Genomic DNA, 17381 nt, shown 5'->3' with positions numbered 1-17381 from the left:
GACCCCACATCTGGAAGATCGGCCCAACGCACTCTACGTTCAGTTCCCACTCGTGGTCCAGCAAAGGGACCCTGCTGAGGGCATCTGCTCGGGCATTGTCTGACCCAGCCACGTGTATAGCACGGAGCGACACGCTGTTCCTGATAGCCCACTGCCAAGTGAGCGTGGCTTCCCGGCACAGGGCCATGGACACTGTGCCCCCCTGCTGATTCACGTAGTACATGGCAGTCGTGTTGTCCGTCTGCACCAACACCTGACGATTTCTCAGCAGTGCTGTAAGGGACACAAGTGCGAAACGAATGGCTCTTAGTTCCAGCACATTAATATGGAGGGTCTTTTCCCTTTCAGACCAGACATCTTGTACACATACATCACCACAGTAAGCCCCCCATCCCAACAGAGAGGCATCAGTGGTAACCGTGACGTCATGGTGCTGATACCCAAAGGGGGTCCCTTTAAACAAGTTGTCATCAGACAGCCACCAGTCCAAGGAGGAGAGGATGACCCTCGGGATAGAGAACTTGAGGGACGGGGGGTGCAGCAGAGCATCGTACCTCCGCACAAACCAGTTCTTGAGCGGGCGCATACGCAGCCTAGCAAAGGGCACCACAGAGGTGGCCGCTGCCATATGCCCTAGTAAGCACTGGATAGTGCGCACAGACTGGAATCGGTTCCTTTTAAACATGGACACTAGACCCCTTAGGGACCGAGCCCTCTCCAAGGGGAGCAGAGCCTTACCCTCCACAGAGTCTAACAGTGCACCAATGTAGGACACCTTGCAACTGGGCACCAGTTTGGATTTCTCAAAGTTCACCAGGAGCCCCAGGCGTTGGCAAGTGCTAAGTACCAAGCCAATGTCCTGCACCAGCCTAGACTCCGATTCAGCCACGATGAGCCAGTCATCGAGGTACGGAAAGATGGTACAGCCTTCTTCCCGCAGGAAGGAAACCACAGGGGCCACACATTTCGTGAACACTCGTGGGGCAGTGGACAGGCCAAAGGGGAGCACCTTATACCAGAAAACCCTTCGCCGGTAAACGAAGCTCAGGTATTTCCTGTGCTCCTCCCGTATCCCCACGTGAAAATATGCGTCCTTTAAGTCAAGGACCGCAAACCAATCCCCGTGTTTGAGCAAGGCGATCACAGCCGCCAACGTAACCATCTTGAATTTGGTCACCTTGAGGAAGGCATTAAGGCCCCTCAGATCTAAAATGGGACGTAAGCCCCCATCCTTCTTAGGGACCAGGAAGAACCTAGAGAAGAAACCCTTTACAGAGTCCTCATAGGGCAATTCTTCCACTGCACCCTTGGCCAAGAGCGACACGATTTCCGCATCCAGCTCAGCCATAGTGTTATTGACAGCTGTCAGGGGTGAACTGCATCTAGGCAGCTCAACAAACTCCAGCCCGTATCCCAGTTCAACAATCGTTAAGACCCATGAGTCAGATGTTATTGACTCCCACTCAGAGAGGAGTGGACTCAGTCTGTCCGAAAAGTTCGGGGATACGGCTGGCGCGACCCGTCAGTACTGCCTCCCGGCGCCCTGCTGATCTCTCTGCTGGGGCGGTTGTTGTGCCAGACGAGGCTTGAAGGGCCGACGCCTCCTCTGCTGCTGTGCGGGAGGGTAAGGCCGCTACTGGTAGGCAGGATACTGGTGGAAACCCGGCCGCTGTTGCTGGTATCTGCCCTGGAAATGGTAAGGGCCGGACCGGGGAGCGTACCGTGGCCTGGAGGAGGGCTTGTCTGCAGGAGCCAGACCCAAGGACCGTGCCGTCTGCCTGTCCTCCTTTTTCTTTTTCAGGGTCTCGTCGGTGGACTTGGAGAACAGCGAGTCCCCTTCAAAGGGCATGCTCTCCACCCTGGAACGCACCTCCTGAGACAGGGCGGTCGACCGCAACCAGGAATGGCGCCTGAGGACCACCGCCGAAGCCATCCCTCTAGCAGCAGTGTCAGCAGCGTGGCTCCCAGCATTCATTTGCTGTTTAGACAGCCGGACAGCCTCCGTTTGCAGCAGGGACACCACAGCCTTCTGCTCAGGTGGGAGGTCCCGGGTATAGGACGCCAACTTCTCCCAGAGGTACAGCTGGTACCCTGCCATGATGGTCTGGTAGTTGGCAATCCTCAGACCCAGCGAAGCGACAATGTACTGGCGCCTGCCCATGGCATCAAGCTTTCTGCCCTCTTTATCTGCAGGCACCGAGGAGTGACCCGACCGTCGGGGGTTGAATTCCTCCATGACCAAGGAGGAAGGTGGAGGGTGCTTCACCAACGCCGGCCAGGTGCCCTGCTTGATCTTATAAAGCTGCTCGATCCTCTTAGATGTTGGAGGCTGGTCACAGGGCACCTTCCACACCTTCTCCACGATCTCCTCAATACCCTCGAGCATGGGGAAGCCAATGGACGCCGGGTTGTCACCGTATATCCGCTTGAGCAGCTTGTCTTTGGTCTGTGGGGTTGCCGAGGAGATGTCCATCTCGAGGGCCTGGGCCATCCTCGCCATCTGGTCGGCGTAGATGCGGAGGTCCTCGTACGGGGAGCCCGTAGATGGCACCAGATCATCAGCCGGCGACGGTTCGGACCAGGACTCCGACTGGTACTCGGCCAGGCTCTCCACTTCTCCTTCCTCGGAACCGTGCTGGGAGTCCTCACCCTGGACTGGAGGGGGAAACCACGTTCGCCTCGACGTCGACGGCCCCGGTTCCGACTCGGAGAAACCAGCAGGTGCCCCTTCCCACTGGCAACGGTATGGCGAGGGAAGGTAGGAGGCTTGACGATGCCGGGACGCAGTGGATCGGGCAGATCGAATGCTGTCCCCGGACCGGCGTCGCTCACGACTCACAGCAGCCGGAGATGGACGGGCAGGAGATGGACGGCTCCAACGAGGAGACGGGCTCGGTTCCAACCTCGGCGACCGAAGGGCAGGAGAAGGTCGACTCCGACGGCGCGGGCTCGGCTCCGGCCCCGACGAAAACTCTGCGGGCACCGTTTCGAAGGCCATCGGATCCGGCACCGGCACGGAGATTTCCTCTGGTTCGGGGGAACCCCGATGAGGGGAAGGCGTGTGAGGAAGCACGATGACTTCCTCCTGGGGAGCGGGATGCGGCGACCGATGATGTTTGGTCTTCTTCTTCTTTTTTGCTTGTTCCGAAGAAGACCTCGGAACCGACGCGCTCCTCGCCTTCGAAGGGGACCTCTGCTTCGACCTCTTGGATTTAATAGGGATCGAACCGGTCGTCGGTTCCGACCGGGGACTCGGCACCAGGATCCTCGGTTCCGATGTCGGTCTCGGATCCGACCTGGTGGATGACGCGCTGCGGGGCGGCCGCGCCGGACCCTGCGCTGGGGAGGCCGCTCTCGACGCCGAGGCACTCGGGAGACGCGGTTTCGACCCCGACCTCGCGGAGGCCACAGAGCCAGCTCTTGAGCGCCTTTCGGCAGAGGGGCTAGGGCCGGCCTTAGGTAACGGGGTCCCCTCGGACATGACCGACTGCCACAGTGACGAATTCAGTCGGGCCCTCCGATCCTGCCGGGCCTTGTTGGTGAAGCCCTGGCAGATCTTGCAGGCCGACACGTTGTGGGTCTCCCCCAAACAAAAGAGGCACAGCTCATGGCCATCGGTTTTGGCCATCTTGGTGTGGCATTGGAGACAATGCTTGAAGAGAGCCGTTGAGGCCATCTTCAGGGGCACGCGAAAGAAGGGTCAAAAACAGTCCGAGTCAAATTACCGAGTCCACGTCAAAGTCCAAAGCGAGATCCGAAGAATAGTCGAGGTCACGAAGTCCGAAGTCAAAAGCCAAGCAATCAGTTAGAGAAAGGCACGAAGCACAAAAGCACAGAGCAACGAAGCTCACGTTCTCTCCAAGCGGCGGCAAGAAGAGAACTGAGGGAAGGGGCCGTTGGTCGCTGGAGGAGCACGTGACCGTTTGGGCGGGAAGACGGTCGCTGAGGCGCGCGACAAACGGCCCCTTCGGAGCCATAGAAGCTCTAGAAAATTCTCCGGCGGCTGGCCTGCGCCTGCGCAGTCCCCATGTGTGGAGGCACAGAAGAACGAAGATGAACTGTAAATTCTTCCATCTTTCCAGGTCTTTTTTATTGCTTTCAATAGGGCTATATAATTGTCATCGTAGAGAGCTGGATCAGTTAGTCATCCAAATTCCTAAGTATTTTATCTTCTTGTCAATTATGATTTGTGATTTTTGAGCTAATTCTTCCATCTGCTGCTTTTGGATGTTTTTTGTAATCAGTTTAGTCTTTTGGATATTTATTTTTAGGCCAGCCACAGCGCCATAGTCCTCAATTTCTTTTAAGAGTCTCTGTATTGATATTAGAAGATCTTCTAGAATGAATACTAGGTCATCTGCAAATGCTTGGACTTTATACTCCTGTTTCCTAATTTTGAGTCCTCTGATTTCATCTGTATTTCGAACCTTTTCCAAAAGTATTTCCAATGTTAATATAAACAAAATGTGCTGGAATGCAGGCAGGGAATCCGACACAAGCTTCACTGAAGTCCAGAGTTCAACTAAGCCAAGCGGGGAACAAGCAGGGAGTGTAGTCCAGGGAGCCAAATCCAAAAGGTCAGAGTCAAAAGAGCAGAGAGAGAGCAGAGCTGGGTCACAGTAGAACCGGGCAGGTCTTTGCGCAGGTGCTTCTGCAATGAGGGAAAGGGCATCCTGGCTTAAGAGCAATCGCCTCCAAGGCAGTGCTGCATCCTGCTAGGACTCAAGGTCACTATGCCGCTGTTTGAGTGCCTGAAGCCTTGCACTCCGTCTCCTTCCCTGAACAACAAGATGCTGCCACACCCTACGCTGCCTCTCAGGTTCAGGGGAGCTTGGTGGGGATGTTGCCCTGGTCTCAGCTGCTGGTGCAGGTAAGAGAACAGCTTCTGTCTCTGATTCTGCCTTGGATTCCTCAGCCTGCTCTGGCAAGGGTTCCTGCTGATCCTCCATGTGGCTGACTCTGGAGGAGCTTGGAACACTCTCTCCTCCGTCATCCTCCATGAGGTCTTCATCCTCTGAGGAATCAGAGCCCACGACAAAAAAGAGGGGATAATGGGCAGCCTTGTATGGTTCCTTTCTCGATTTCTATCGGCTCTGTTAATTGTCCATTTACTAATATTCTGGTTTTCTGTTTGTCATAAACTTTTAAAATTATTTTAAGGAAATTTCCCCACATTGGATCTCTCCAAGTTGACTAAACATAAATTGCCAGTTAAGATTGTCGAAGGCTTTCTCCGCATCTAAGAACATTAGGGCTACTTGTTTTTCTGGATGTGCCTCGTAATATTCCAGAATATTTAAAATTTTTCTTATGTTGCGGCTGGTCTGTCTCCCCGTTAAAAAGCCGGCTTGATCATGATGGATCATCTGATCCATAATCTTTCTCATTCTCCCCGAGAGTATGGAAGCAAAGATTTTATAATCGACATTCAACAATGAGATTGGTCTGCAATTTTTAATTTCCTTCAAATCTGCTCCATCCTTTGGTATTAGTGAAATCATAGCTTCTTTCCAGGTTTCTGGTAAGAGCTCTGTATCCCATATTTTTTCCATCAAACACTTGAACGATCCCGCTAAAATCTGTTCAAAGCATTGGTAATATTCAGCTGGAATGTCATCTGGTCCTGGTGATTTCCCCTTATTGTGCTTTTTAAATGCCTGTGATATTTCATTCATAGTAATCGGATCATTTAATATTTTCCTCTGGTCTTCATCCAATATCTTAAATTTCATTTTCTTCAAACAGCATTCTTGTTGCTCTGGTTGTACATTCCTCTTCGCATATAGTCTCTTATAGAAAGTTTCTACTACTTTCTTCAGTTCTTCCTGGAGTGTCTTCTCATCTCCTTTTTCGTCTTTCAGGGATGCTATATGTCTTTTAAGGTTCTCCCTTCTTAATTTATAGGCCAACCATCTTGTAGGTTTATTTGCATTTTCAAAGTAATTCAATTTTGCATACTTGATTTTTTTTCTCCATCTCCTCCGTCAGCATCAAATTCAGTTTATGCTGGAGTATTTTTATCATCAATTTTGCTTTACTGTTTTCAGGAACATCTTTTAAATTATCTTCTACTTCTTTTAGATTCTTTTCCAATTTCTTATAATCTTTATTTCTCTCTTTCTTCTTCATGGCCGCATATTTAATTGTCAATCCTCTGAAGAAAGCCTTACTTGCATCCCACACTATCCCCAGACTAGTTCCATTATTTAGGTTTTGTTTAAAGAACCATTCCATTTCTTTAGAGACTAATTCTTTGAAATTATTGTCTTTTAGTAAGCCTGTGTTCAGTCTCCATCTAAATTGTCTTCTTTCCTCTTTTATCTTGAATATCAGGGGGTTGTGGTCTCCAATCAGTTGAGGTAAAATTTCTATTTCGTCCATTTCTGCCAGCAATGATGCTGATACCCAGCACATGTCAATTCGTGACCACGATTTATGTCTATCAGAATAGAAAGTATAGTTGGTAGAGTTCAGATTTCTTGTTCTCCAAACATCTACTAGAGCCATTTCCCCTGCCAATTCAAAAAAATTTTTGGGAAGGGTTTTCCCTCCTTTCCTCCCATTTTTTGAGCGTTTTCTATCCACCTTTTTGTCTACTACTGCATTAAAATCTCCTACAATGCAAACTGGAGATGAGCTCTGAAAGGCTTTGGTAGAATTTCTCTTGTTGTTCATTTGGGGCAGACATACAACTAAAATTTTCTTTTGGGCTTTCTGGAATTCCGTCATTAATATTCTTCCTTGATCACAAGCATATACTAGTTTTGGGTTCAATCTTTCCTGTATATATGTTACTAGTCCTCTTTTCTTTACTTTATCTGCTGCAATAAACGTGGATCCCAATTTCTTAAAGTTCAACCATCTTTTTTCTTTATCTCTAACATGTGTTTCTTGGAGACATATTATCTCTGCCTTGAATTTCTTCAAATATGCAAATGTTTTTCTTCTTTTCTGGGGGAATTTCAATCCATTAACATTCACTGAAAGTATTTCCAAAGGTTTGCTGGCCATTTTTTTTTGTCTTTCTTACTAGTTTGTTTATTTTCTTCTTTCGTTTGCTTTCTGGTCTTCGCTCCTCCTGTTGCACCATCTTCTTTTTCTGATTCTGCCAATGAGTCTGTGTCTCTTTCTTCCCCATTTTTTTCCTCCGAGTCCTGTCCCGGCAGTAGTTTTTTTTGGAGAAATGCTTGGGCCTTATGTATCGAGTTAATGTTGTATCTTTGGCCATTGAAGCTGAAGAACACTCCCTCTGGTATCAGCCATCTATATTGTATATCATTTTTACGTAGTAGATCTGTCAGGGGTCTGTATTCTCGTCTTTTCATTCTTACCTCCCATGGAGTGTCTCTTAGTACAATCACCTCTTCTTCTTGGTATTTCAATGGCTTTTCTCGTGTTATTTTAAGAACATCTCTAATTCTCTGTCTCACAAATTTTACATGGATTTCCCTAGGCCTTTTATTTTTCTTTGCATATGCTGAGTTTACCCTATAGACTACATCTATCTCTGATTCCAATTCTTCTGGCTGGGTATTTAATGCTACTGCAAGAATTTCAATCGCCAACATTAAAGTGTTTTCTCCTTCCTTCTCCTGCACATTCTGTAGTCGGAGTATCCACGCTGCCTTTTCCATCTGCAAAGTTATTAATTTGCCTTCCATCTCTTTGGCTTTTTGTTACATTCTCAACCTTATCTTCAGTTTGCAAGGTCTTTTCCTCAATTTTCTGCACTTTACTGGTTAGCTCAACTATTTTTTTCTTTACTTCTCTCATCTCAGCTTGAAAGCCCTCAAATTTTTCATTTAATTTCTTTATTTGTTCCAGTATTTGGGCCAAACTTGTTTGTATTGTCTGGCATGATGTTTGTGAGGGTGTAGAAGTCGCAGCTATAGCTGATGCCACCGTTTTTGAGGAGATGATTTTGGACCCATTTTTGAACAATTATCTTAACCTTATTATATATTATTTATGATCACTCTAATTTTCAGAAAGTCAGCCTGTCAACCTGCACTTATTCTAGCAACTTAAACCCTCAACCGATTGTTTTGCTTTAATCAACCACAATATTCCAAAACAATTAAAAGATTATTTTAAAAACCTTTTTACCCAGCTGTTCTCAACCAACCACCCATTATTTACAAATTCTTTTAGAAGAAAAGAATAACATTCTTTCATTCAGCCGAACGGAAGTGTTGCCTTGAAAATCTTCCTCTTCTTGATTGTAGACGAAGACAAAGCCACTACGAAGTTCAAATCACATTGTAATCCATCTTGAAAAATTTCAAAAACCCAAACAGAAAATTTGTATTCCACCAAGGGGCTGGATCTCCTCAATTTTCTGCTCTATATTTAATCCAGATCACTTTATTATCAAGGCCAGAAAGAGGGGCAAAGGAAGAAAGAAAGATAAAGGGGGGGGGGAACGACAAAAATATAGCTGTACGGGAAGAAAGTCTTAAAATAGAAACTAGGATCTGAGTCTGAGCCCCAGGAGGGGAGATATCAGGGAGCAAGGTAAGTCCAAAGAAGAATCCAATGCAAAGGGTAAGAAAAAACAGCCTTAAAGGAAGTTCTGTATTCCAGTAATCCAACAGTCTCTCTTCTCTTTTAATCCAACAGTCTTTCTTCACTTTTGTGAATCAAACCCCACTTTTAAAGTAGAGTCATAGAAATCCATCACACAGCTAGGTGAATAAATTCTCAGTCTTTCCTTTTCACCATATAAGCAAATTGCTAGAAAAGATGTCCTTTATGGAAATTAAGATCTTCAACGCTAGTTTCCTCCCTCCCCGTCTTCAGTCATATAGAGATCCAAGAAGGGAAAAGAGGGAAGGGGGGAGGTTTGGATTTCCCTCTAGCTGGAAGCCGCCTTAGTCAATTTGGAAAAGAAAAGATTCGATCTCACCCATCAAAGGAAAGTACCAGCTAGAATCACTGCCGACGGTCTCTGTTCTTCGGTGCTTGTCAGTTTCAGTTTGCGCTGCTTAATTGTTCGGAGATTGCAGCTAATTGTACCATTAGGCTATCTTCCTCTTCCTCGCCAAACGAGCTGAGTGGGGGTCGCCAGTCAAATCCACCGCTTCAGCCGGTAGCCCCTGCCGCGCTCCAGCTTCACCCCCCTCTCTGGGGGGGGTCTAGAGACTCAGATCCCTGAGTCTCAAAGAAGAGGCAGAAGTCAAGGTCCGGAGCTCACACTCAGCAGACCCGACCATGCTGCGCCATTTCAGCTTCTTGAGCCTGTATTATTTCAAAGACACTCTAAATTTCAAGATTACCCACTGACCAATCCTAATTTAACCAAACATAGCATTCTGACCCCTCCCCCCCACCAGACCCACTAACTGGCAGGAAATTACAATTCCAGGAAAAGAACTGAGCAAGTATTGGCTCAGATAGAAGGGGATGGGAAACAGAAGTAGCCACACTGGTTTAAAGAAAAAAACATTTCAATGAAAATGTAGTTGTACTTACCTGTAACTACTATTCATCTAGCGGACACCTGTGCAGTTATACATGCTTGCCTGTGGCCCCGCTGTGAACTCTACTGCATTTCCTGTGCTCTCTAATGCCTTCTCCAGCAGCAGTAGAGAAAAAACTGAGAGAACACAAAGCTTTCCTCACCCCTCCACCGTCTCATGGCAAAAGGGTGGGAAATCAATGTGCATGTGGGTGGGGTAAGTGCCTTGGGATTTCTAGAGTTTAAGAGCTTCTAAACTTGCCGCAGATGCCTCTGCATGTGTGGAACCCATGTGGAACTGCAAAAGTTCCACAACGATGCTGCTCACAAAGAGACACACCAAAGAGCACTTTTTATTTCATAGTAAAGCCTACTGTAGCCATCTTTTCCAGTGGGGCTATGCTAAATGACAAAGACACTATAAACTGGAGTGAGCTCTGACTCATGGAGGCTCACATTGAAATAAATGTTAGTCTCTGCCACTTGACTTATCTTGAAAAAACAGACTAACCCCTCTACAATCCTATACACAGTTACATAGAGTAAGCACCATTAAACATACTGGGACTTAATTTTGAGTAAATATGCACATGATCAGACTGAAGCTCCCTGGCAACTGGATTTGAATTTTTAAAAAACCTAATCTTTAATCAACTGCTAGAAGCAACCTCAGTTTTTGCATCATATGATTAGCAAAATTAAGGGCAGAGTTAGCTTCTAAATAATCAATAAGCATTTACTTTAAAAACAAGTGGGGAACCAAAACAGTTCCTAATGCTTCAGTAAACACAGAGTACTCAAGCAACTGGTTAAATTAATCAATATTATGCCAATGTATTGGACTTACAAAATGGGCAATTTCATGAACATTTATTATTATTGTTGTTGTTATATTACATTTCTAAACCGCCCTCCCTGTCAGACGGGCTTAAGGTGGTGTAACAACAATGATTTACACATACAATTTAAAACAGTAAAAACATTTTAAATAAACATTTAAAACATTAAACATTTAAAACATTTTTCTGTATACAATAAAATTTCTCAGTGGCAGATATAAATAATTAAAATTCAGCATTTTAAATGCAGGGCCTAGGTCTTGCAAAATGCCCTGCATCAGATGTTGTGAGCTCCTGCATGGGTGGTGGACATTCTTCAATGGTATGGTCAGCAAGAGGACAGCCTATTCCCCACCAAATGCCTGGCGGAACATCTCCGTCTTGCATCCCAATTGCATCTTACAAAGGTGCCGTTAAAAGAAAATTTACTCTTCCGTTTTTGTGACTGAGCGGGGGGGGGGGGGGAAGGGAGAGAATGACAGGGATGGGAGGCTGCAACATCACACATGAATCTGTTGCAGGACCGGCAGTTAATCTGCAAAACAAAAGTCCAAAACTGCTTGATCAGCAGTTTCATGCATTCAAGGCTGTGATCCCATGCACAGTTGTATAGGAACAGGCCCCCGCTTTCTTCGGAGTAAGCAGGCATCTGACTGAAACTGGGCCTGCCCTCCAACTTAGTACTGAGCAAACTGGCACTGAATACCTTTGAGGCAACTTTGCATCAGGGAAAGGTTCAGTAATGGTTCTCTGACTTGAGCTGGGCTTTCCCAAATTATCCATCAAAATAAACTTGTAAAAATACTAGGCACTGGGAGAAAATGTGGGGGTCACCACAAGGCCCTGGCATTTGGGGCTTATTGAGTTCTAAAGTAGGCACCAACAGAGCCTCAAGGGAGAAGTTAAAAGTAAAGAACCTGTTTTTATCCTACTATCTTCCAAGGAATTCAAAGTGGCATAGAGAGTCCACCCCTCCTCTTTTCCTCACAATAATCTTGAGAAAGCATGGGACTTGCCTAAGGGCCCTCGTTGTTTTAGGTGAAGAGACCATGCATTTATGCCCCCCCATCACTCTAACCACTGCACAATATAGGCACTCTAAGTTAATTTCATGTCACTGCAGCTTAGCACAAATTACTTTTTCTTAAACAACTTTAACATTCTCATACGCATTTAAAATAAGTGACCAGTCGCGATACATCTTAAAAGTAGTTAGCTCGATTAAAATCAAAACTTACCAAGCATTATCCTAGTAACATAAACTGGCTGAATGAAGTGGCTTAGCAAAGCTCCCTGAACACCCAACACTTCCCATCTTGTCAGCTTATCACTGGCAGACATGCTGCTTATTGTAGCAATCTCAGCAGGACGATAGATAGTGAGATAGATTTTGCCTTCAACAGCAACATGAAGAGACAGTTCCTCACCAGATTCAAATGAAGATACAGAATTTGGGGTGAGGCATCTATAAAAAGAGTATAAATGCAGTCAAATATTTTGCAGATGTTCAACACAGATATACAATCACACAGATATAAAACTCAGGTTTTGTGAGAGATGAAGTTTTGTAGTTGAGTTGCCAAATATGTCACCAACTGAAACTTCTTTCAGCATATAAACTTTAAGAGCAGAAGAGGAAACAGAATTTTCTGTTTGACTTTTAGGACAGGCAACTTTTAATATCTCTGACAGAAACCAAGGCTAGCCATGTTAACCTCGCAAGTTAACGGTACTTCCTGTTTCTACTGACATGTCCAGTGACCTGGAAAAGTATCATTTCAGTTTTGCTTCCAAATTTATATGAACAAAATCTAGAGTATCCCATGTGATTAATGCTATCTGAACAATGGCCATAATAAGGCTCATGACCTGGATCTTGAGGAATTTCCTCAAGATTCCAATCGATTGAGATAATGGCCATTTCCACACGTCTCCCCCTCCCGAAAAATATCGCTAAACTTACGGAACGACACGCCTTCATGGCTCGATTTGCCATGGCACGTTTTCTGATGTCATCGCACCACAAAGCAAAGTCATGTCGGAAAATAGCGCCATGAAGGTGCGTCATTCCGTAAGTTTTGCGGTATTTTTGGACGGGGGAGAAGACGTGTGGAAATGGCCATTTTCAGTAAGTAACCAGATCCAGGACACTTATAGCTCCCGGAAAAACTTCACTTGATAAGACTTTAATTTAGTGAGGCAGAATTAGCCACTGCAGAAGACTGAATTGGTTATACACAAGAGACAATTTAACCAAGCCATCATGAGTCTCCAAGATGGGCCAGTTGCATCAAGTCTTCTACAGTGATTGTTTGAGGGATCTGGTATATTTTCTGTGTCAGAGAGTTCTCTAAAGTCATAGCTTATGGCATCAAAACATCTGAGAAAGCAAAAAAGACTGCCACAACAGGTGGAGTCAGAATAGCAGTGTGGATGGGTCACCTGAATCTTATGCACTCTGTTTCCAATCATGGAAACTGGAAAAGCTAGTTCTTGTCACATGTCCACCTTTTCCTAGGCAACTTGACAAGTGCATCCTCACCTATAAAGTAGCTGAATATTTAACATATCCAAATGGAGAAATTTTCCTCCAATTAAGGGGAATCCTCAACCAACTGGAGCATCACCATTCAGCTCCAAGCCCCTGCTCTAGAAACAATGTACTCCAGCTGCTTGGTGAGAACTACTTGCTCAACCATTACATGATTGCTGGTTCCAAGGGGTTTCAGCTGCCCTCTTCCCGGCAGTGCTGGAAGTCTTAGGAATCCAGTTATAGGAATACTATTCTAGAGTAGAAGATAGCAGTGGATCTTCACTTAAGGATTCTGGCACTAAACAGTGGCTGGAAAGCTAACTCCCATTCAAGAGAAAAGGCACTAGCTGGAGAATGCTTCTTGACTTCAATATCAAGCAAAAGCTGAAATCCAGATGGGTATCCAACTACTCTCCAAGAAATGATAAATGTCCACCAGAGCTGAACAGGAGAAAGAAAAACCAACAATGCTTGTGGAGTTGCTACTTGTATACCACGGTGGACATTGAGACAAAATGGCCAAGAACCCCCCATACAGAGGGGAACAGCTCACTGCAAGTTACCTTTCCTACTTTTCATTTCTATGGTTTCTAATCCATCAGGGACAAGAGAGAAAGAAAAAGGCATTCCTTTACTTTTTTGAACAACAGAAGGCTCCTAAGCTAAAACCACTAGCCTCGCCTAGTATCAATGAGTAATGCTAAAAACTGAGATACATAATCCCTCTCCAGTTGTATAAACTTGGAAATAAACTTGGCTGGTTCTGCATTCAGTGTCTGTTAACCCTTTCCTGTCTGCTCCTGAACAAAACTGACATTATGCAAAATCATGACTCTGTTGAAATCAGAAGACCTGTACCTAGCTTTCTATAATGTTGTTAAACAATACATGTTGTGATGTGGTCATCACTTGCATTTCTACAAGGACCTCACCGAAAGTAAAGCTGGAGCAGTAAGACTCCTAACACCATTATATTTCTATACTATACACTACAGCCCAAGAATTAAAAATATTCACGACAGATCCTTTGATCAAGACTGTTTATTGACCTCAGAAACAAATTAAAATAATGTCCAAGATTGTCTATTTCTATTATGTTACTTATTTACTGACTTACCCCATTTTATAACATATAGATCTAGGGCACAAAACCTACTCACCCAAACAATTTAGCAATGCAAAACAAGTGCCCTTTGTCTTACCGCCAAAGTGATAACCCCCTTTAACAGGCCGTAACTGAGAGAGCCAATGAAGCTCAATTAATCCCAAATACTGAGTTGCTACTTGATGGTCAGCATCCCAACCAGAGTACAATGTCAAGTTATAGTGTTCCAAATGTTTAGTCAGATTAAGCACATATCTGCACAGCATCACCTCAAATATTCCTATGGATATCTGCAAGATTTTACTTGGAAGTGAAATAAAGTGTTGTATGTACCTGTAACTGTTGTTTGTTGAGTGTCTTCTGTGCAGACACACATTGGGACTGTGCCTGCACATGCCTACCTTGGGGACTTTTAGCTTTAAGACTTCTGAGGGAGTGTCTCTGCCTATCTGTGCATGCCTGGTTTTTTTCTGCCCGACTGTTGTGCAGGAATGCGGGGCGCCCCCTCATCCCTTAGTTCTCCTAGATCGCTGGAGGATGAATCCAATTTTTCCTTTGGGGGGGTTAACTTCACAGTGGGGTAGGAGGGATGGAATGTGTGTCTGCACAGAAGACACTCGACGAAAAGTTACAGGTATGTGCAACACAGTTTTTGACTTCGTTCTCCTGTGCAGCCCCACATTGGGAGTATTACAAGCTAATCACCAATGCAGGTGGGTGTGAGGAGTACCTAAGTGAACAAAGACTGAAGTACTGCATTTCCTACAGCTGCATCTGATCCGGAATTCGTGTCAATCGCGTAATGCCTGATGAATGTGTCAGTGAGCTAAGGGTTTGAAAGGTGGTAACATTAATTGAGCCAAGACTAGAGAAAGGCTCCATTGTGGGACTGAGTTTGTCTAGGCGGAAAGGTGCAAAGAGCTCCCTTTAGTAACTCCTTGAATGTGTGGTGGGAAAATAAGGTCTTGCCATCCACCGGTTCATGGAATGCTGAAATAGCGGCGACAATGCTTAACTGACGATGCTGTTAGGCCGCTATGTAGGAGGGAAAGTAGTCAAATACCATAGGTATGGGACAGGTGAAAGGGGACTGTCCTCTTCCCAGCACCCACTTTGTGAAGCTATTCCATTTGAATTCATAAAATACCCTGGTAGAGGGCTTCCTAGCATTTAGAAGAATCTGAGTTACCTCCCTTCAGAAGGTAGGGGTTTGGGGAACAGTAGCCAGGCTGAAAGGCTGATGGCAGGGACATCGCGTTGCATAATTTGACCCCTCAACTGTAGGTGTGAGACCACTGGTAGTCGAAAGAATTGACCTTTGGACATCCCCCAGAGGAGCAGGAACCAATCCTTGTGAGGCCATGCAATGACTAATGAAGTGCAATGACTAAGGATGCAATGTGTGTGGTAATGTTTGATTCTGTACAAGACTTGGGGTAGTACGGGTATTGGTGGGAAAGCATAGAACAGTCCCTTGTCCAACGGTATCTGGAACGTGCCCCCCATGGAGTAGCAATCCGATCCCACCTGAGAGCAGAACAACTTGGCCTTGGTGTTCTCTGAAGTGGAAAAGAGGTCGATCTCTGGAAATCCCCATTTCTAGAAGTTTGGGTGGATAAACCTGTCATTGATCGACCACTCATTGCGTGGCCTGAAAAGCCTGCTCAACGTGTCTGCCCTGATGTTTGATGTGCCAGCAATGAGTATCGCCTGAAGGATGGTGTTGTTGCGGACAGCCCACAGCCAAAGTCGTATGGCTTCCTTGCAGAGAGTTCAAGAATTTGTTCCATTTGTTGAGGTAATAGAGTGCAGTGGTATTGAACTCTCTTGTTGTGTAACATCTGAACTCTCTTGTTGTGTAACATTCCTGCAAAAGTGGTAAGCGAGTAACATATGGCTCTCAATTCCAAAACATTTACGTGCAGTTTGGATTCTGCTACTGACCATGAGTTCTGTATTGAGAATTCCTCAAAATGGGCTCCCCAGCCTATCAGGGAGGCATCAGAGGTTAGCCTGACTTCAGTGGGTGGATACTGAAGGGTGTACCCCTACCTAGGTTATCCTGGTTGGTCCACCATTGTAGTGATCTAATAACAGATCTGGGGATCTACAGGCACTTGATTATGGTTCCCTAAGGGGATCAAACTGGAGTAAAAACCAAACTTCGAATTGTATGGGGAAACTCTTTGTATTGCTCCTTTTTCCAGCAACTCAGAGATGACTAGGTGTAGTTCTTGAGATGGATTTGCTGCATATTTCCCTGTAGTAGATAAGGGTGGAGTCTCAAGAAAATGCAAATGGTAGCCATTTTTAACAATGGCAAGAACCCATTAATCATTTGTGACCAATTCCCATTGGGCTGCAAATAGTGCTAGTCTGTCCAGAAAGGAAAAGTACTGCACATTAGATGTGATGGTCAGTCAGAAAACAGGTTTTTGGCTTTGGGGTTGTTTTGGAGACGGGCTGGTTCTGGTTGTTTCTTGGTCTACTGGATCGCTTTCAGAATTGCGGTGGTAGGAAGGATACCCCTTGTGGGATTGATAACTCTGATAAGGCTGGTAACCATACCTTGGGTTCCATTGTTGGCACTGTTGATGTCCCTGGGAGCGATAATTATAGTGCTGCTGTTAGTATTGCTGATGAGATGTAATAACTCCCAGGGAACATGCTGTTTGTGTTATTTTTCATTTGTGTGAGGGAATCATCCATCTTTTCAGAAAAGAGCAATGTACCCTCAAACGGGAAGTCCTCAATCTTACCGCATTTATCAGGAGTTAACGCAGTCGATTGTAGCCAAGAATGTCTATGCAGTACAATGGCTGAGGCTATGGTTCTTGCAGCACAATCAGCCTCATGTTTTGCTGCAGTCATCTGTTGTTTCGCCATCCTGGCAGCCTCAGCCTGCAGCACATGAACCAGGGATTTTTTGTCCTCAGGTAGACTGGTTGTGTATGCTGAAAGTTGGTCCCAGAGGAACAAGCTGCATGATCCCATAAGGGCTTGGTAATTTGAGATCCTAAAATTCAGGGCCGCAGATGAATATATCTTTCTCCCCAAGGATTCCAGATTACGGCCCTCTTTATCACTCAGTGATGAGTGGGATCCATATTTATGCTTTGGTTGAACTTCCTCCATGACTAATGAAGACAGTCAAGGGTGATTGAATAGAAATGCAGTCTTGCTGCTTCAATTTGTAATAACCTTCCACCTTGCGTGATGTGACTGGGGTGGAGGCCGCTTTCTCCCATATTCCATGGGCTATGTTGAGTAAGTCCACTGCTGGGAAGGCAACAGATGATATAGTGTTGGAATAGAGGGCTTGAAGCACCTTACTTTTAGGTTTGGGCATGGAAGAGCGGCCTTTTTTCCCTTAGCAGCCCTCCTCTTTTCCCCCGCTTACACCCAAACTGTTTTGCTTTTAATCTGACATGTTTTAAATTCTCCCGT

General features: G+C 45.5%; 1 protein-coding gene across 1 annotated transcript in view; it reads right to left on the bottom strand.

The window, feature by feature from the left end:
• Positions 1–17381, bottom strand: part of ADAD1 (adenosine deaminase domain containing 1) — a 42640-nt gene that overhangs the window by 15213 nt on the left and 10046 nt on the right. The window contains exon 8 of the mRNA XM_054990449.1: positions 11535–11761. Within this exon, the coding sequence (XP_054846424.1) occupies positions 11535–11761 (227 nt within the window). The remainder of the gene's footprint in view (positions 1–11534; positions 11762–17381) is intronic.

Source organism: Eublepharis macularius, chromosome 10, assembly GCF_028583425.1.
Source record: "Eublepharis macularius isolate TG4126 chromosome 10, MPM_Emac_v1.0, whole genome shotgun sequence".
Lineage (NCBI taxonomy): Eukaryota > Metazoa > Chordata > Lepidosauria > Squamata > Eublepharidae > Eublepharis > Eublepharis macularius.
This window is presented reverse-complemented; position numbering and strand designations above follow the sequence as displayed.